This window comes from Silurus aristotelis (genome assembly GCF_946808225.1).
Source record: "Silurus aristotelis genome assembly, chromosome: 14".
Lineage (NCBI taxonomy): Eukaryota > Metazoa > Chordata > Actinopteri > Siluriformes > Siluridae > Silurus > Silurus aristotelis.
This window is the reverse complement of record NC_139587.1, coordinates 7662444-7682174: the sequence shown is the minus strand read 5'-3', so window position 1 is coordinate 7682174 and position 19731 is coordinate 7662444. Positions and strand designations below refer to the sequence as shown.

The following is a 19731-nucleotide window of genomic DNA, read 5'->3' as shown; positions in this document are numbered from 1 at the left end:
ACCTGAATAAAATCCTGTGAAGATAATATTTTGATAAATACTAATTTGCTTACTTGAGTCCAAGCCCATATTACATAATTGTATGTCATTATCTCATGTTAAATTCAATATTTGTACTTAAAGCGAGCCAATATTTAGTCTTATGCTTCATTAACCTTCCAGAAAAGTTGAGGGTAATGTTAATGTTCTTTCACTTCAACTAAAAGGCTATTATAAGCTAATCCTTTGGAAATTCCCAAACTTGACCAAAACAGCTTACAATAAAAATTATACAAATAGAGTTTCACCTGTTTCCAATAAAATGTAGACATTGGACTTGTACTCTTTGTCATGTAATGTCAGGGAACAGAAAAAGCCAAAAATCATGGCCATACGATAGATGACATCCCTGGGAACAGACCAGCCTTTCTTGCTGTCCCACGTGATCTCTTTGCTTTCAAAAGGAACAGTGGTTTGATCTAACTACAAAACAAAGGCATGTCAAAAGGTTAAAGCTAATGCTGTTTGAATAGTAACATGTTATAGTTCACAAAGCTACATAGCATCACCATAAGCAACCTACAAAATCGTAACAAACCACATAAACATTTATGCTTGTACTACTATGTATATCTATGTACAGTATGTGTGGTTTATCACAAATGCTTTTGCTAAATACCATTGTGTGGACATAAGGTTTTGCTGAACTAAAATAGAAAGTTATGGCAACTGGTTTCTGTAGCTCAACATAATTCTGGTCTGTATGCTATTTCCGCTTCTTGTGGACTTTAATAAATACTTGTGGATTTTTCTAATATTTTCCCTGGCCATACAATGTAGTTTACGATTTTATAAAAATCTAATGAAAAACTATGAACCCTAATTTAACCTGTTTGATGTGACACTCCATCCCAATGCATTGGGAGATTCATACTGGAAATATTCACAGGTACAGATATCATGCCATTTAAATGGCATTCAGAATGGATAGTGTAACAGCCCATCTGTATATCAACAAAATCATCTGTCTCAGATGTTAACAAAAAAATGGCAAAAAAAAAAGGAAAATGCAGTCAACTAGATAAATTTGTATAAAAATGTATCAGTTTTCAGAAAATTTGGTAGGTTTTATACAGTTCTCCGGACATCTGTTTTAGATGTAAATGTAGCAGTGAAATCTAAACAGATTTGTGACATTATGATTTTAACACATTGCATACCCAAAAACCAACAGTAATGCATTGTGAAGTTTCATCTAAACGGAAGCCTTGGGAAATAGTGTGTTCATAAAAGAGCATTTTATATATATATATATATATATATATATATATATATATCTGACTGCATGTCTGTGGGGGAAGAACTGTGAGGAAAGTCTCCAGACTTCCTGAAAGATTGAACGCAGGAGACAGAAATAATCTCAAATTGGCATGCATTAACTTTTTCATAAAAACATTTAAGTGTAATGAGATGACGAATAAGTGCCCCTGAGTAAAATGCACTCTGGAAAACACTTTACAGTTAATTAATTCAGTCAGTAATTCTCATTATGGCTGGTCTTTCATGCAGTATAATAAAAATATGCTAGAATTGTGCCTGACCTTGAGACCAAATGTATAAAATGGGTTGTTTATTTATAAGAGTGCATTAATTAATAGCTGGTTAATAAATAACAATAATTAAATTTGTGAAATGTGCAGCAACTAGCAACCAGGTGAGGTTTAGCGTTTAAAACGTCCTTGAATTAACCTTTTTGATATGCAATATTTTAATTGAAATTATTATCACTACTTCCCCCTTCTGTATACCCTTCATACTCACCTGTATGAATCTCAGATATCTGTGCAAATTACAGATTGTTGTTTGTAATGTTACTTTTTACACTTATACGCTTAACTGGCAACCATGTCACCAGTCCAATGCACAAATGGTAGTAACGCCAGAAATCACACCACTACTGCGATGTGCAGCATGGTGGCATACGCACCGAGTAGAGTGAAACATTCAGTTCAGGATCTGAGACCAGGCATGGAATTTCTATATGTGTGTCAGATGTTGTTATATAGATGATTTCCATACTGTCACTTGTCTTGACAAATGGTTGATCTGGGTCTATATAAAAAAAAATATATAAAAATTTAGAAATTAGTCACAAAAAACATGATCTGTTAGAAAGAATGAAAAAAACACCTAATCTATGCCTCATAATATATATACATTTAACCTCAAATGCCATAATCGTTGTACTCCCAAATAATATTCATATAAAGATTGCTGCCACCAGACCACATCAGTACCAAACATATGGTATTAAGATTCCTATCTATGCCACCCTCCCCATATCTCTCTACATAATGAAGTGGCTCATATTGTCATTACATAACAAAGAAACAGGGCTTATATACCCTTTTTTATTTTTATTTAGCCATTTGCAAACCTGTTAATATAGTGATCAGTCAGAGGTCAAGTGTGAGTGCAGCAAACTGCCCCAAGCTTTGTTTTCCACTGCGGGATGCTTTTTGAATATAATAGAGTGTTATGTGCTTCAGGGAAAGACTCCATTAAAGTAGGCCAAACAGTTTTGTATATAAAGTAAAATGTCTATCAGAGTGCAAACAAAAGCTCTAATCTGGAGTCTTATGTGTCAGTCTGTTGGTGGTCCACATATACAGGCATAACAGGAAAAACAGACAAACCCCTTGAATAATGTTTTCAACAATAAATTTGTGCAAGAAGAAGTGCCTTTTTGAGGGCTCTTCTGGTGGAATAATGCCAGTGATAATGAACGATGGAGGCAGTGAGTACAAGGCACGGAATGAGTACAGGGAACGGGATAAGACACCTAACCAAATCCACATGCTGCCTTACTTCATGCTTCTGCCTAATTTATAGTTGTAATTTCAGCTGCTTCTGATTAGCCCCCTGGTAAGATCTATGGAAACTGTTTCAACACCTTGTCAGAAGAAATAACTGGGCATTTCACAAAGGCAGACAAAGTAGTGGGGCACCTGTTTATGAATCTCTAACTTTGCTGTTTTTTTTTTTTCTAATGAGTGCACACAGGCTTCCATACTATAGAAGGATTTTCCAGACAATAATCAAAAGGAATTGCAAATTGTATTTGAAATTGGGTTTTCCACGTGTCGATGCATAAATTGTGATACAAGCCAAATCCTCTCTGTGTTGCGTGTGTAGCCTGCCAAAACTCAAATGGAATTGCAATTCTTTATGCATTTGATTTTCCAAAGCTTTGCAAGGTTTGCATTTCATGTGCTGTCAATCAAGTGTCAGGGTGGGACTATATTACTGGGTGTATTTGTATTGGGAAGTGACATCACTCACAGTTGACGTCCAAGAGGATAAATACCAGTAATAGACAATTTTGCAGAATGTTCTAAACAATGGAGATTGTTCCAAGTGTTCTTGTCATAGCAGCATGGCTTTTGGGACATAGCAACAGTAACTAAGGAGGGTAGGTTTTTGCAAAGGGTCAATTGCTTATACATTTATGAAAACTGTATTTACCTTAATCCATGTACAGTATGAACTGCCATCAACTTCAAATTTATAATGTCCTTCACAATTTCTTGACAACCTAAATTGTTTAAAACAATCCGCAAAATCGTCTATTATTGGCTTTTCCTTTGTTGGCTGTCGACTGTGAGTGACGTCACTTCCCAGTACAAACAATCCCAGTAATATAGTCCTACCCCTAACACTTGATTGACAGCTTTCAATGCAAGGTATTAGAAATGGAAATAAAAAAAAAAACATGCAATGCTTTGGGAATTCAAACGCAAAACAAACTGTGATTCTATTTGAGTTTTGGCTGACATTGTCACCTGAGCTCAAAGCAACACTTAAACATACTGCACACAAATCAACTGCTTATAAACATTACCCCATTGTGTGTCTTTTGTTGTAGCAAATTACAAAATCTTTTCTAAGTTTGTATAAAATATACTGATCAGCTACAAAAATGACATGATAAATTATACTGTCTCCAAAACTTCCTAATGGCATTGTACTAACTGTCTCCAAACAAAGAACATTAAGAATCATTAAGACTTTATTAGACCCAATACTGGATGCCCCAGGGCTTGTACTCAAATATACTGTGTCTTTCTCCAACAAAATGTATTTCTCTGTAACTTATTATATGCTGAGAGATTATAGTGAGAAATTCAATTTGTATTTTGACTGGAAATATGGTGAAATAAAACACTAAATACCATTTAAGTATGACTGAACCCTAAACAAAATCCCAAGTACTTGTCAATTGAATCTTTATTTTGCTTCATTTATGAAGCAAACCCCTTGCCAAAATAATTTTCATTTTTAAATCAAGAAACGTGTGTTCGTTTCACAACTATGCAACAAGGGAGAATTTAGATATAAAGAAAAATAGGACTTCTTTCCTCCTAGAAAAACATAAAAGCCGAAAACAAAGTAGAAAAATACCTGTGTGGCTGTCTTTTCAGGAGATTAACCCCGATATTTGCTTTTCTTACTTTTACCCCTCAAGAATTGAAAAGTTATATTCAAGCTCTAATGCTATTTAATATTCTTAAAATGTTTGAACAAGGGCCACCATTAATAATGTCCTTGTCTATTTCTCAAAGAAAAAAAAAAACTGTACCACAGGATGTGCTAGCCAAGAACAGAACATTGACTAACTGGAGGTAAATAATAAAAATTTAATAAATTAGAGGATTCTGGAAAAGACAAATTTTAATTGGAAATGACATGACTAATGCCATTTAAAACATTTAATATGACAAAAACACATGTAGTGATTGCCTATGGCTGTTCAACTAACATATATGGGTTCAAAATTCATTGGCAATGCACCATTGTTAAAGAAGAATTATGTTACACTGGTCATTACAAAATCTTAAAACAAACACTATCTCTTGTTACCTCGAACAAAGACATATAAACTGACAGATGTAATTCCATCAATAACAGCTTTAATGTCCTGGTAGAAGCATTTGTAGTAGCCTGTGTCATTGCTCTGGCTTTTGGTCAGCACCAGAATCTTGCAGTATGGTTTCCCAGGCTCCCCCTGGCACTCCTTTACCCACAATGCTCTCTTATCCTGGACGAGCAACTGCTGCTGATGTTGCTCACTAAACTCCTCCTTTATAAGAGACTGCTCTGGCCAGGTCCAGTCCAGAATGTGCTGCCCCCTGTGATAAGGTATCAAAAAGGTCAGTAACATTTTGAAAGCTTTCAAGAAAGATTTAGTTTTAAGTATTAGTGTAATGACCTGCTTATTTACAAGTTACTGTTGGGAAGCAGTCACTGATATTTTCTGCTTTACACTTATTACATAATTTTATGATACACTGGGTATCACTGAGTAAGAATTTGCAAAAATTAGACTTCTAAAATTATTTACGTCTTATTTTTTATTTTTTTACGTGCTAGATTTTTTATACCAATTGTTATATTGTGTACAGTGCAACCTCGATACTCGCAGGGGTTACGTTCTTGGACCCCTCGTGAGTAACAAAAAATCATGAGGTTTTGACTCTCTTCTTTTGATGGTTCCTTTTTCAAGAGGAATTGTACATGTACTGTAAACTTGAAAATTGAATTACTTGTCATAAATGTTTTATTTACTACTTTAAATGAATAATACAATAATAAAATAGTTTATTTAAATTTTTATGTAATTTATTAGTACAAACTCTGTTTTGAAATGTTACTCCGGACTTTCGAGAACTATCAGAATTTTCGCAAATTACTATTAACCCGTTTCCAAATGAAAAGTCGCGAACTATCGAGTTTGCGAGTGTCAAGGTGGTGAGTATCGAGGTTCCACTGTATTTCTGTATTGTTTTTATACATATAAATAATATTTTGAGCAATGTTAAATAATGCTTTTCACACTGTTACATTGCCATGACGCATATTTTCTTTTCCAAACTGACATGTATACTACTGCTGAAAAAAAATTTATTTAGTAGATTCCTGGGTATGGCAGCTGTAGATGAACAAGAGATTAATGAAGCTGCATACCCCTATCCCCCTCTACCCCTGCCCCATTTGTTCAAAGATACATTGCCGCTGGCGTTATCTGAAAATGGATTCAATCTTTTCCCTGCATTCCTTTCCAAATGCAACATTCCCCATATGTCTAAAGAACCTCAAGGCTATATGGTCCAATCCGTCATGATTTCTTGTTGTTTACTTAAGAAAAAACATGTCATGTGTATCCTGGATTCTTATCATACATACTGAGCACAAAGTTGCCTCAAGTCAATCTCAGAAATTACCTGCATGTAATAGTCAGTGTGTCACTGGCGTCAATCACGAGCTGGTCTTTGCTGCTGAGAGTAGGGGGGGTCATAGAAAACCCAGCTACCAGACCTGGGACAAATAAAAAGGGAACTTTAGTCAAAAGATATCATTTGAACAGCAAGTGAAAAGGCATGCACGCCATTTATGCTATAATTAGTTAAAATAGACGTTTGGCTGGGAGAATGTTAGTATGTGCTTTTTTTTTAAATACTGCCCATGATAAAGCACAGAGCAGCTGAACACTCTCAGATGAAAATGTACTCTTTTACACTGACAGATGCTTATGATGGCTTTTGCATGACTGGCGTCTCTCTAACTGACAGCGGAGTAGATAATGCCATCCTTTCCACTCAGACAGCATGACCAATAATTATTTATTGGACTCTCTGGGAAACAATTTCACCCTATAAACAGTTCAGAGACTGTAGGGATGAAGACGTCCTAAACCTTAAGTATGACATTTAGTTTACATATTATATGTGGCGTATAAATAGTATGTATGTATAGTATGTTAACCGCATTAGCCAGTTTAACTGATAACAAACCAAAGTGAATTGAAGTGTTAGTAATTAAAAAAAAATTGTTAACTGCGTAAAGTACATTAAAAGCATAGATACGATCAGACATATTATCAAAGATTATATTTAGAAAATATTGGACATTTCACATAGTCCTATCTAGCACAAGGTTAGCAGTGGTCATACCAAAGTACAGTCCATCAGTGTTAATCTAAGGCCAATAAGTAAAGCAACAGTGCGCATCAGTTTATAAGAGTTCATCCATAGTTTAATGTCATGAATTTCTGATATAAAAGTGGTCTAGAAGGTCAGAATGTGGTAGATTCTGAACATAAATCTGGCTATTTTATTATTTTTTTCATTAAAACAGAGTTAAGTTTTACCAGGTTGAGTGGGAGTGTCAGCTGTTTCAAAAGCTGGAAAGAAATGATATCATTAAGATGACATATAGTTGGTACTGGATCAAGTATGCAGAAAGATATATAGGATTTAGAGGTTATTAAAAATATACATTAAATCTGACAGGTAATCCACATTAATCTATGGAATAACCAATAACTGATATGTAAGTCAAAGCGACTGAGCTTGATTTATTCCTTTTTTAAAGAGGTTGATCTTTGAAGAGCCTATTAAGACTTTCCCTGCTGGCAAAAGTCAGATGTGTAAAAGAAAGGCTAAAGGTCATGGCACACATGTCAAGTGATCTCCAACCATTATTAGCGCACTCACAGATGAACTTTTAAAGAACCATACCTGATGAACATGTCACCAGGACACATCAGGCACATCTGGATATAATCAGAGATGAAAGAGTAGATATATTCTGCTATATATGAAGATCTTGAGCTCTGATTTAACATAATATATTTAGATAAGTTATCAATAGTAAATAAATTCATTAAAATTAAATTTAGACGGAATTAACATGCTTGTTTTACATTCATTTGGAATTTGTAATCCACAAATATCTGTGGTACCAGGCATATAAAACCACACTGCATTTTATAGCTTTAGCAAGCAAAGAATAAAGCAGTTCATTCTTTAAGTAAGATATCTGGATTAAAGAGGAAACATAAATGTACAAAATAATCTAGAACATAAAAAAAATTTGTCTATAGCATGCAACACAAGATCCTCTCACTACCAGGTTCGGTAATAACAGAGGTATATTGTTTAATTTTGTAACTACATTCACTGTGCACTTTATTAGGAACACTTGTACACCTATTTATTCATGCAATTATCTAATCAGCCAAACATATGGCAGCAGTGCCGTGCATAAATCACGCAGATACAAGCAGGAGCTTAGGATGTTAATGTTCACATTAACCTTCAAAATTGGGAAAATCTTGATCTCTGTATTTTTTATTGTGGTTGCAACTCTGATTGTTGATGCCAGATGGGTTTGTGAACAACAGTTTGTAGTACAACAGTCTGTAGAGTTTACATAGAATGGTACAATAGCCAAAATGAATGGCTGTTCTGAGAATGGAAGTGAATTGTCGAAGAGAGAGTACTACGGAGACTGCACAGATTAAGCACATGAAAGCATGAAAGTGCACCTGAAAATCTGCAAGAACTGCAGAAGGCACAACACGGATCAAAATTTCAGGGGAATGTTCGAGGTGTCCATGCCAAGAGTTCCCAAGTGATTATAGGGCAACTGATGATAATACTCATTGCATGCCAATCAGAAGCAACATTCCTGCACAACTGCATTTTATGTCATAATCATTCATAGTCTAAACCCTTAAGATGCATCCTGCCTCTGTAGCCTACAATAGACTTTTGTAAATATTTGAATGTGAGTCTAGGAACTGTGTTTATACTGCTCTACGGAGCCTCTTGGCAGCAGCTGGCAACATTTCTTAAGCCCTGAGGATTTATTCTTGGACATCAACTGGATAAAAACAATACCAACCAAAATGCTATGTAACAAGAAGAGGCATTTACAGAGGAATTTTTTTCTATCTGTGTGGTTTTCGGCCACCACTGCACAAATACTTTTTCTAGCAATGAAAACATACTGTACAGTAAATAACAAACATTCTCTTTGGGGTCTTGTCTGGTTTTTTTCTACCATTCAAGGATGAATGCATTCAGCCTGAGTATCACTAGCAGGAAATGACAGAAGGGCATTATTCAATGTAAATAACCACAAAATAATTACATGCAATTTGTCATTCACATTTGTTTATCTGCCAAATTTTTGAGTTTATCATACTCAAGATATTGTTCTAGAGGAAAAAAATAATATGTAGCAGTATACGGTATAAGCATGTTGTATAGACTAATAGTTTATCTATAGTTTAGCTATAATTACACTATAATAGAAATGGCAAAACAAATAATGTTTTTTAAAGTTGTTCAAAATTTACATATAAAATTTTTTTTCCTAAAAACATTAAATAATAATAAAAAAAAAAACACTGTCTTCCTTTGCAACTGAGAAGTTTCTTACAGCATGTGAGGTCAGTGAAAACACATCATCTACCCTGCATGACAAAATGCAATCTTTTTCAAAAGCAGAAACCTGCTGAGTCCCAGCCTGCTGTCTGGCCTTTTCAAAGACATAATGACTTGCCTCACCATGGAGAGCTGAGCTATCCAATTCCTGCTGCTAAAGTATAGGACCCAAGGGTCTCCTTCTGTCTCTGCGGCTTTGGACTAGTTTGTGGTTATTTAAATAAACAGCAGCATGCTGTGGGTGACAAGTCAGAGGAAACCCACTCCACGTCTCCAATATGTTTGAGAACAATTTACAATACCCTGACAAAGGTTATAAACAAAATTCTTGTGAAGAATGAAAGACAGGCCTACAGACTAAAGTCATCACCTTGACCCTGAGTGCTTCACATCTTCCGTTCAATTGTCCATAGACCAAAGTACTCCCAGTCAAGGCTGTGGCCTTTAAACTGAGAGCTTTCTAATTGATTTTTATGAAGCATAGGCAGAAAGCTGATCTCTGGGGGGGACACATTCATTGGCACAATGCCAGTTTTGGAGGCATGTTTGCTTTCACAGTAAGGATCTCCCCAGACCCCCCCAAAAAAAGATTTATGACATTATTCGGTCCAGGTGCTTTCTATACAAAATCCAGGCACCATGTGTAAAAATTCTTTGCTATAGCATGTGACATAAGTGCAATAGGTTAGTAATTACATTCTGATATATTCCTCTTAGCTATGGTGTTTAAAATCACCAATTATGATTAAACATTGTGCATTTATCATGTCCCTGTGTTCATCTACTGATATAGTACACAATGTACATTTTTAAAATTACAATATATTGCACCCTAAGTAGCAAGCATTTACAATGGTATAATAATATGCTTTAGAAATTAAAGCAGTTTAGGGTTACTGAGCACTTCAGAGTAGAATTGTGTCTCCATTCGATTTTACTTGCTTAATAAAGCCTCAAAATGTTTATCATTCAAACACATTGTGTAGGAGATCAAATTTAATTAACTAATTAACATTTACAGATGAGAAATGAAATAACTTTTCTACAAAGGTTTATTAAAAATGATTTGTTTAAAAATGTGCTATTATTGGAAAAGAATTAGGTTCTAGTGAGGTTTCCTGTAAGCAGACATTGATGGAATCCAGTGGAAGTATGTTGTAATAGTCTTGTGAAAATTCTGTTGCTTTTTCTTAACTTTAACAGAAAGAAAAGAGAGGTTGGTTAAGAAACACCACCAATTTATTGCTGCACATTTTACAGAAACAGTAATAAAGTAATAAACACGAATAGATTTGACATTTTAACATTTGTAAAGATTTTCTGTGAATTGAAATGGAGGAAAAACTCATAAGGACATGTAGTCAAAGGAATTAAATTCCATTTGAGTTGGGCCATACCACATCCCCCTATTACTGATACTTTTCCTATAACAGTATGCCTAGTAATTTTTTTCTTTATATATTGATTAATTTAAATTATGTAGATTAATGCATCAATCCTGATTGATGACTAATAATTTTTTATTTGGGTAGCTTTTACAATAGAGTCTTTGCTGAAGTATTTAGATGTCTAAACATTTGTGAAATTGTAAAACACCGTGAAAGGTTATAACCCTTCAGGAATGTCTGACTTTGTAAGATCCTCCATTACTAAGATAGCCAGATCATAAAGCAGGCATTAAACTGTGAGGAAATAAGTGGAAGGTTAAAATGGAGAGGAAATAAAAGCAAAGCCAGTTTTGTTGTAACTTTGCAGGATTGGGTGGGGGAGTGGCAGGGTATATTGGATCTGCTATGAACGAAGTGTTGACTGAATGTTGATACTGTTAGAGGCAACAGTCAAAGGGTGCTGATGGATTTTACAAATATTTCAGCTGCTTTCCTTACATACAGATACTTTTTTGTCTCCCGTAAAATAGTTCAGTGTTGTAAGGGTCAAAAAAGAACATAAGGACATCTTACATCGTTTGTTTCTATAGGAAAATCCTAAAGGTTTTTTAATGCTATTAGAGGCTTTGTTAGCATTAACGTCTATGCATTAAAAATGAAATGCATGTGTGCATGCCTCACCCTTTACTCTATACGAGCTGCAGGCCATTACATACCTCATGTCTCTATTTGACACATGCAGCCAGGCATGTTAGAAGTAATTTGAACCTATGCTTTCACACGACCATCTGCCTAAACAGGACATTATTATGGCAGCTCAGAATAAAGAAAGAGCAGGCATATGCATATCTTACATTGCAGTGCTGTGCTTCCATGTGGTCAAAGATTATCTACGTTCCCATAGACCTCTTGCTGGGTCAGCATGATGGCTGGGCATGATTTATGTAAAGTAATATTAAGCACACAGTATGAGCTGCCACATCTTATATATACCAGATCTCATCTATAATATCTTTTTTTTGTATAAAGATGTATAAGTTTCCATCATGGGCTTATATCCTCCAAAAATAAGTAGATTAGGTGAATTGCTGACTGGAAAAGACTGGCAAGGGGGGCTGATTTAGGGGCATTTCAAATTACAGTTTCTTAATTAGTGTCCACTACTTGAGAAAGCAACTCAAAAATCTCCAACTGTTGTGAATACTAAAGTGATCCTGAACAGATGGTCATTTCTGTTTTCATACTAATAATGCGATAATCTTGAAATTTGTTTCTAATATGAAATTACCCTGAAAAACGAAAAACTTACATAAAAAATTACTTGATGGAATGTGTACATTGATTTCAGATGAATTAATGTACACAGTTTGTTTTCAGCATCATTTGATTGAGTCCTGGAATAAAAATATATCACTCAATCTGAAAATCAACCAAATTTCCTGAAGTCATGTGGTATCGATGCTGCCCTCTACACCATCCGGCCACACAAGTGAATGTTTAAGCTATTTTGACTACTAGTCATTTTTTGTCAGTGAAAACATCCTAGCACTTACAGTACTAATACTGTGATTGGATTGTTTTAAGATGATTATTTCTCATATTATTTCACATTCAAGCCAAATAATTCAAAATAGTAAATTAGATATTTGTTTTAAATAAACTAATTATAAGAATGAAATCACACTTTGGTAATATGTTTAGGTTAAACTATACATAATATTTTCTATTACATTTGACCAACCACACCTTCCCTTTTTTCACTGTACAGATGTAGAAAAATATACAAGAAGGTAAACAGGGAAAAAGTAGCACCTGTATCAAAAACAAGCTGCATGTTTTACAAAGTGGCAGTTTTACTTTTTCACATGCTTTATTTGCATTATAGTATAATTCTGTAAAAAAAATTCTTTTTTTAAGAATTCAAATTTAAGTTCTAGAAGCTTCTATGTCTCGTTAATACATTTTAACTTATCTGTGATGATGGGAATTTGTGCCTGTACTGCAGCCAACTTACATGAGTAAGTAAAATTATTATTCATGTTTATAAGATTAACTAAAGGTGCAAGAGTTTCTGTATCATGAATATGAACAATCTCATATTTGTGCCTGTGTGAGGATAAATTGACCGTAGAAGTTGAGAAGGGTAGAGTAGGTTGTTTTCTATTTCCTACTCCTTTTACTGTTATGAATATCTTTAAAAAATATATATTTTAATAATGAAGCAGCAATGAAGAATATAGGCAGGTTACTGACATGCTTTTTGGCAGAAACATGCAATGTATACTGGCTCTTCTTTTCTTCAGTTCATTAATGTTTGAGAGCATTCATTTATGTGCAGCTATTCTAAAATCCCACCATATATGTTCAGGATGAACATGACAGTATAGATATAGATGAATAGACAGATAGATGAACTTATTTACTTACTTATGAAACCACAAGACGAAATTTGGACAAATAAAAGAAAATCCAATCAGTCACAAGACTGGTCCAATCTGTCATCAAATGTGAAAACAGGAGCACAACTACTGCCATTAACCATTGCATCTTGTAGTTCTTGCTAAGAAAATGTTCAAAATAGAATCCTATTAATATATGGGAAAGATGTTATGTGTTTCAGAAACATACTGAACAATCCCAATGGTGATTCATCAGAACATTAACTATGCATTTCTCTGGGAGGTGAGAACTTCATTAAATATTCATTAAGCGATTGACACAACAAACACAGTGGGGATTTATTCCATTAGCATAAAAAAAGAATAAAATGCCGATTCACATGAGCTATGGTTATATTAAATTCTTACATTTCTTAAAAACAAACAAACAAACAAACAAAAAAACTGTGCATGTTCAATTCTGTAGTAGTAAATGAGCTTTTTCTCTATTTACAATGCAATTCCAGAAGTTTCACCAACCTTGCACACAACCTGTCATGCAACAGATGTGCGATTTGCCAGTGGTTTCTAAGATGACTAAAATAAACAGCTTGCAGCATCAATTTGTCAGAAAAGTGAAGTCATGGTGTCATCTTGATTGACTTCTGGTCCAAATCATAGAAGACAGGGGGCATATACACTGTCTATCTCTACAAAATACAGCAGCATTGCAGTTGTTTTTTCTCTTTGTGCTACATAAATGGAAATATTGTGACTTTGGGATGCCTTTGATAAGTTATTGTTTGTCCTATACAGTAAATGTCCTGGTTTCCTTTCTCTTTTTCTCTATTCACAATAGTTGAAATACTAATCAATAAATGGAGGGTCTGACCATCATAAATGCATACATTTTAATGGCCACATACAAAGACATGAATGAGGCCCCAACCTTAGTGTCAGGAAAACTACACAAATGGACGACAGCACTGTGCTTTTTTTAACTTGTAGGACATGCTTTGACAAGGCCAAACCCTAACATTTCAGTCAGACAGTGAGGCTTAAAGCCAGTATTGGCATGCACTGAAATAGCACTGTGTCCGGCCAGCAGTAGAGGGGCAGCCAGGCCAAAGAACAGACCTCCTCCACTTAACAAGAGTCAGCATCTCTTGCTCCCTAGGGAGGAGCTTAGTCAAAACTGCAGCACACACATCACAAAAAATAAAGGGAATAAACCTTTTGTCTACTGCATACAAGGCCAGTGCAAACTTTGATTCCTTTGTTGTCTGTGAAGGATGGGAGCCAAAGAAGGCTCAAAGTCCCTTTTGTGCAGATTTATCTGCATACAAGTGCCCTTCCTATATCCTGGCTGAACCTGATGTGAAGTGAGGATGTTTCAGGGGAGGTGGGGGACACATCAGGGTTTGCTTCCTACGTGCCACACTCATCTCCTGACTACAATTTCCTGTACCTGTGCCGACGGCCACACAGGACGTGCTTGGCTGTCCACAGCGCATTTTCAATTGTCATCACGTGCATCCCATAACTGCTTCATTCTCCTCCCTGCAAGGTTAGAAGGAACAGCATTTCCCATTGACAACTGCGGAAGAACCACAGAATCCTCGGATTCTCATGAACTACAGGGTCACAGGTCAAAGCTAGATATATGCACCTAAACTGATTTTGAGTTCCTTCCCCTGACCTAGATAATTTAGCATTTTATGATGTGGGTCAGTGGGATTGTTGTGTAAGTGTCACACACAAGTACCTATACTGCAGGGGGGCATATTATGTTTTAAAAAAAGTTCCCATAATAAGGTCCAAATAACCTACATTTTCAGAAATTCAAGAAATTCTCTACAGAACAAATACATTAAACAAGAAAAATAAATAAATAAATAAATAAATAAATCTAAAGAGATGTTATCGCTGTACTTTATGCTAGGCAGCTATGAAATCTAATGAAAATTTGTCATTTGACATCTATGTAATCATTAAGGCATCCCATGGTTTTTATCCTGAGACAAAAAGTCCAGTAATCTTCATGCCTCCTTCTGAATATCTGTCCAACTCTTAACATCTCACACTGTTCTCAAACCTGCGAAATTAACAATTATTTTAAATCTATTATCACATTACAATAAACACACTAATTTGGGGACATGTAGAGTTACATTTGATATACTGTAATGTCTAAATATATTTAAATATAAATATATTAGTATTTTATATATATAACAGTGTACTTTTATAGGCAAGCACTTGTAAATATACTAGAAAAGAAGTCCCAGGTATTCTATATATTTTTCTATATATTTATATATATACATATATATATATATATATATATATATATATATATATATATATATATATATATATATATATATATATATATATATATATATAAATTTCCCCACTGTGGGACGAATAAAGGTTTATCTTATCTTAAGGTTTATCTTATCTTTTATATATATATATATATATATATATATATATATATATATATATATATATATATATATATATATATGTTTTAATCCTGTAATGTTTATTATTAGGTTAAGAATATATTTTATTAAGCAAATAGGGAAGGATTTTATTGACATTTTATCTCTGTTCTTGACTCAAAAGAATATCTTGTCTTTTTCCTTCTCTTTCAATTTCTATTTCACTATAGGGGTGGAATCGGGGTGACATAGCTGAGACATTACTGAAGTGAACATTGCCACTAAATCTTCAGAGATATCAGAGAAACCTTTAAGCAAAGAAATATCCCTCTGGACAGTGATGATGATGCAGCCATAAAAACAGATAGAAGGGTCAAAAGGAGGTATGTAGGACGGATAATAGAATGGGCATGGGAGACCAGGAGGAAGTTGGCAGTTTCCTCCAACCCCACCAAATATTCTCCTTCCCCTGAACGCTCATTGACCTCAATAAAATGGCATGCTGGATACAAAATTAGGTACAAGGTAGTATTGAAGCTATAATGACAAATAAAAAAAAACTACAAACAGTATTTCAAGATTATTCTGATATCAACAGGCTAATTTAAATGGTCATTTACAACCAATCTGAGTACATGAAAATTAAACATTTTTTTTATAAAGATAAACAGTGAACTAAACAATATCAAGGTCACCAGTTTACTTTGCAATGCTTTATACATATAACATTGGGTACAACTTTTATATAAAATCAATACTTACTCTCTGTTTAAATCATGTTAAATAATGTTTAAAATAAACATTTGCTTCAAGATTATATGTTATTAAGCTTATATTTTCCTCAAACAATAATTAATGCTTATAATTCATTCATGTAGTAACTGCTTTATCCTGGTCAGGATCTGAAGCCAGTCTTGGGAACAAGTGGGCATGCGGTAGCAACACAACCCCTAAAAAAGCACCAGACCAGTACATAGCACGATACACACTCCTTCCAAAACCTGTTTATACTGATGCCTTTTTTACGTGACTGAGAAGCGTTTTCTCACCTGACCTACAGCTACAATATTACAAAGGAAAAACCTAAACATAAATCAGTCCAAATACAAATAAAGTCTGGAAAGGAATAAAGGCTCTGTGGGGCTTTATACCTGCTGGAGGCCGTGTGAATAGCACATGAATCTCGTCTTTCCTGGATCTCATTAGCGAAGACATGGATATTAGCTCACCACTCAGACCACAAGGCAGTAGATTACACTTAAAACTCAAGAATTCCAAACTGATAATGATTCTAACTTTAAACATCCCATACCAAGTGGTGCAAAGCATTAGTTACTAAGCTTTAAGTTGTTCTTAATCACCCAGATGATAGTGTTTAACACATTGCAATAAATATGTTGCTTGACATAGAAGACAGGAGGCTTTTGAATCATAAGATAAATGTATGTTCAGATAGTTAGTGTGTTAACAATAAAAGCCAGTGTTGAATCAAAGGCCCACTTCACGGTTGTATTCTCATTTTGACTAGTTTAAACATGTTAATTCTTAGAGCTGCTTTAAATAAAGTTAAATCAGCTAATCAGGACTTTATCCTTTGGCATTTAGCAATTGTTAGCATTGTTCTTGCTCTAGGCTTTTATTTGTTGAGCAAGGTTTGATATTCTTAGCTTTTAGTTCCTCATTTACTTTAAACTCACTTATAATAAAAGACCAAAGGGTTTTTTTCGGTAAATGAATCTGAAACTGTGTAATTCACTTTGAGTGAAGATTAGGCTATTTCTTCAGAGGAAAAAAACTTTGGTTTTACTTCACCAGCATAGACTTCACTGTTTCAGTTTCCACTTACTTATAACTCCTGAGTTAGAAAGTTAATCTACATATATGGTCAGACTTTCTCTTATGTCAGTTTCATCATAAAATTTTTACTATCACTGCTTGCAAATTTTATTCATTCTTTTCCCTGTTGAAATATTTGTGCACTGTAATTATATATAAAATATAAAACATGGTAGACTGAGATTAAGAAATGCATCAAAAACTTATGGAGCATGTCTAATACCCAGACCCAGTCTTTGGTACAAAAAATAGGCAGCCCAATTGCATGAGTCAACAGGTTTCCATGTGGTTTGCATTTGGGGGGATATCTTAGTGGGGAGATATTCAACTTTCTTGTGATTTCTGATGCTGAAAGAGGACATCTTTCAGTATCACAAAGTGCAGAGATTGGTGTGTATAACCTAGCAACAACACAAACCCTAACTGAGTCGATCTACCTTTATTTCAAATTTAGAAAGAAGATGCTTTTGTGTGTAATGATGGAGCGGTGCTTTGTGCAGCGCAATGAAAAAGAATGCACGAATATAATAATAGATGAAGAGCGCTGATTTTAATGCCAACGGCTGATTTTAAAAAAAAGAACAATTATGACAACAAACAGGCAATAAGTCATAAAGGTTATATGTGAAGCAATCATCATCAAGTTCCTATTATTTCGACCTGCTCAGTCCATCGAATTTTTCTATCCTCTCCAAGTACAATTAGTGATGTGAAGGTTTGACGTAAAATTGGATTGTGTATTCATGGGTAAACAACCCCGAATGGCCTAGTTTGTTGTGATTAATCTTCTTCTTGTCAAAATCTGTTTACTCCAACACAATTTCAGTATCATTAATCATTTTAAGATGTTAGTGTCCAGTGATCATAGGTAATTGGCAGTTAAATTAAAGACAAGGCTCCCTCTAGTGACACAGGAATAGTTAGGAGATGCTCTGAAGCTTGTCAACCAACATTCATACTTTACTCATCAGTATCACTGCAGTTGCCTAATCCTTCATGGCTTCATGGCTGTTTGGAAATGTGCAAAATCTGTTTTTTTTTTTCTTTTTTCATTATCCATGGCAATTGCACTTGGAGCATTGTCCATTTCCATCAATTCCAACATTGCATACGCCATTTCTATCAATCAACGAAGCATGCTCAATTTCCATTACTGATGAAGCACACTTTAAAGTGAAGCTAACCCACCAAATGGCATAACAGAAACATCCTAAAAAAAATGTGCATGTATTTTATGATATTTAAATACACACAGTGATGCATTTGCCATGTAAATGAAAAAAATCCCAACAGTATGTAAGGGTCTAACGCAAACTAAGTGCTTTGGAATCAGTGCTTAAAGACGATTAGGATGTAATCAGATGAACATTGAAACAATAAGTTGATGGATATGAATAACAGTAACTGCGCCAAGCCCGATGCAAACTTTTACTCCAAACTTGCGCTCAACTTCCCATTGTCGCAAAGTCGCAAACTCACCTGAGATAGAGGCGATCCCGATCCAAATTCTGCCGAAAAGCATCCAGTCTCTCTTCATTTCCAGGTTTCCACAATTCAGGTGGGTTTTTTAAAAGTTGCAACAAAATTGCATGCGTTATTCTGAACTCATTTAATTCACCGGAAGGTAAATCCGCAGGAAAAGAGCGTTCAGGTAAACCACCTCTCTCTCTCTCTCTCTCTCTCTCTCTCTCTCTCTATCCTTACCAGGGAAAGGATGTGTGGAAGACGGAGAGAGAACATGCGGCCTTTTCTCCAAGTGTACAAATGAGATTCATGTGGACCTGAAAGGATTTACACTCGTTTCCTTTTCCTCCTCTCGTCCAGCCTGTTGCTTGATGAAGTGCTCTGGGGGCCGCGGGCTGAGGGTCGGACCTTCAGGACGCACACACCCACACCCACACACACACACACACACACACACTTATTCGCGCGCAAGCACGCACTGAAAGTGTGTAAAAGCCATAAACGTTTCCTCCATAGTAACAAAATGCTATAGTGACAGTACAGAGTTACAAACTACATACAATTCAAATGTGTATTTATAAAGAATTTGAAAGATTATTTACAGCATTTTAACTTAGTAATCATCTGTTACAGAATATTCTGAATTCATTTAGGACAATATTGATTCCATTGATGCCCAGTGTGTGCATGCTGCCCAGTGATGGACTGACAGGTACTGAGTGTATATACCCATTGTTCCCAGTATAAGCTCTTAGATCCATTATGATCCTAATGAGGGAAATCTTGAGTCAAGTTTCAAAGCAAGAAAGAACTTTATCTCACCAAATGATAAAGCTTTTTTTTTTAAGTTTCGGAAGTCTGTTATCACAGACATTTAGTTTCTAATATACAATTAGTTGCTTAATTTATTAAGCTTTCCTTAGGTTTATTCAGTGCACAAAAAGATAAC

The 19731-nt window shown here is 34.9% G+C and overlaps 1 protein-coding gene across 1 annotated transcript in view; it reads right to left on the bottom strand.

Annotated features, from left to right (window-relative positions):
• flt4 (fms related receptor tyrosine kinase 4) overlaps positions 1-19217 on the bottom strand; it is a 42248-nt gene extending 23031 nt beyond the window's left edge. Inside the window, exons 1-5 of the mRNA XM_083561332.1 lie at positions 18798-19217; positions 6261-6354; positions 4900-5168; positions 1967-2091; positions 288-462 (exon numbers count right to left, since the gene is read on the bottom strand). Coding sequence (XP_083417458.1) covers positions 288-462; positions 1967-2091; positions 4900-5168; positions 6261-6354; positions 18798-18855 — 721 coding nt within the window. The 5' untranslated portion in view covers positions 18856-19217. The remainder of the gene's footprint in view (positions 1-287; positions 463-1966; positions 2092-4899; positions 5169-6260; positions 6355-18797) is intronic.
• Positions 19218-19731: the final 514 nt, after the last annotated feature.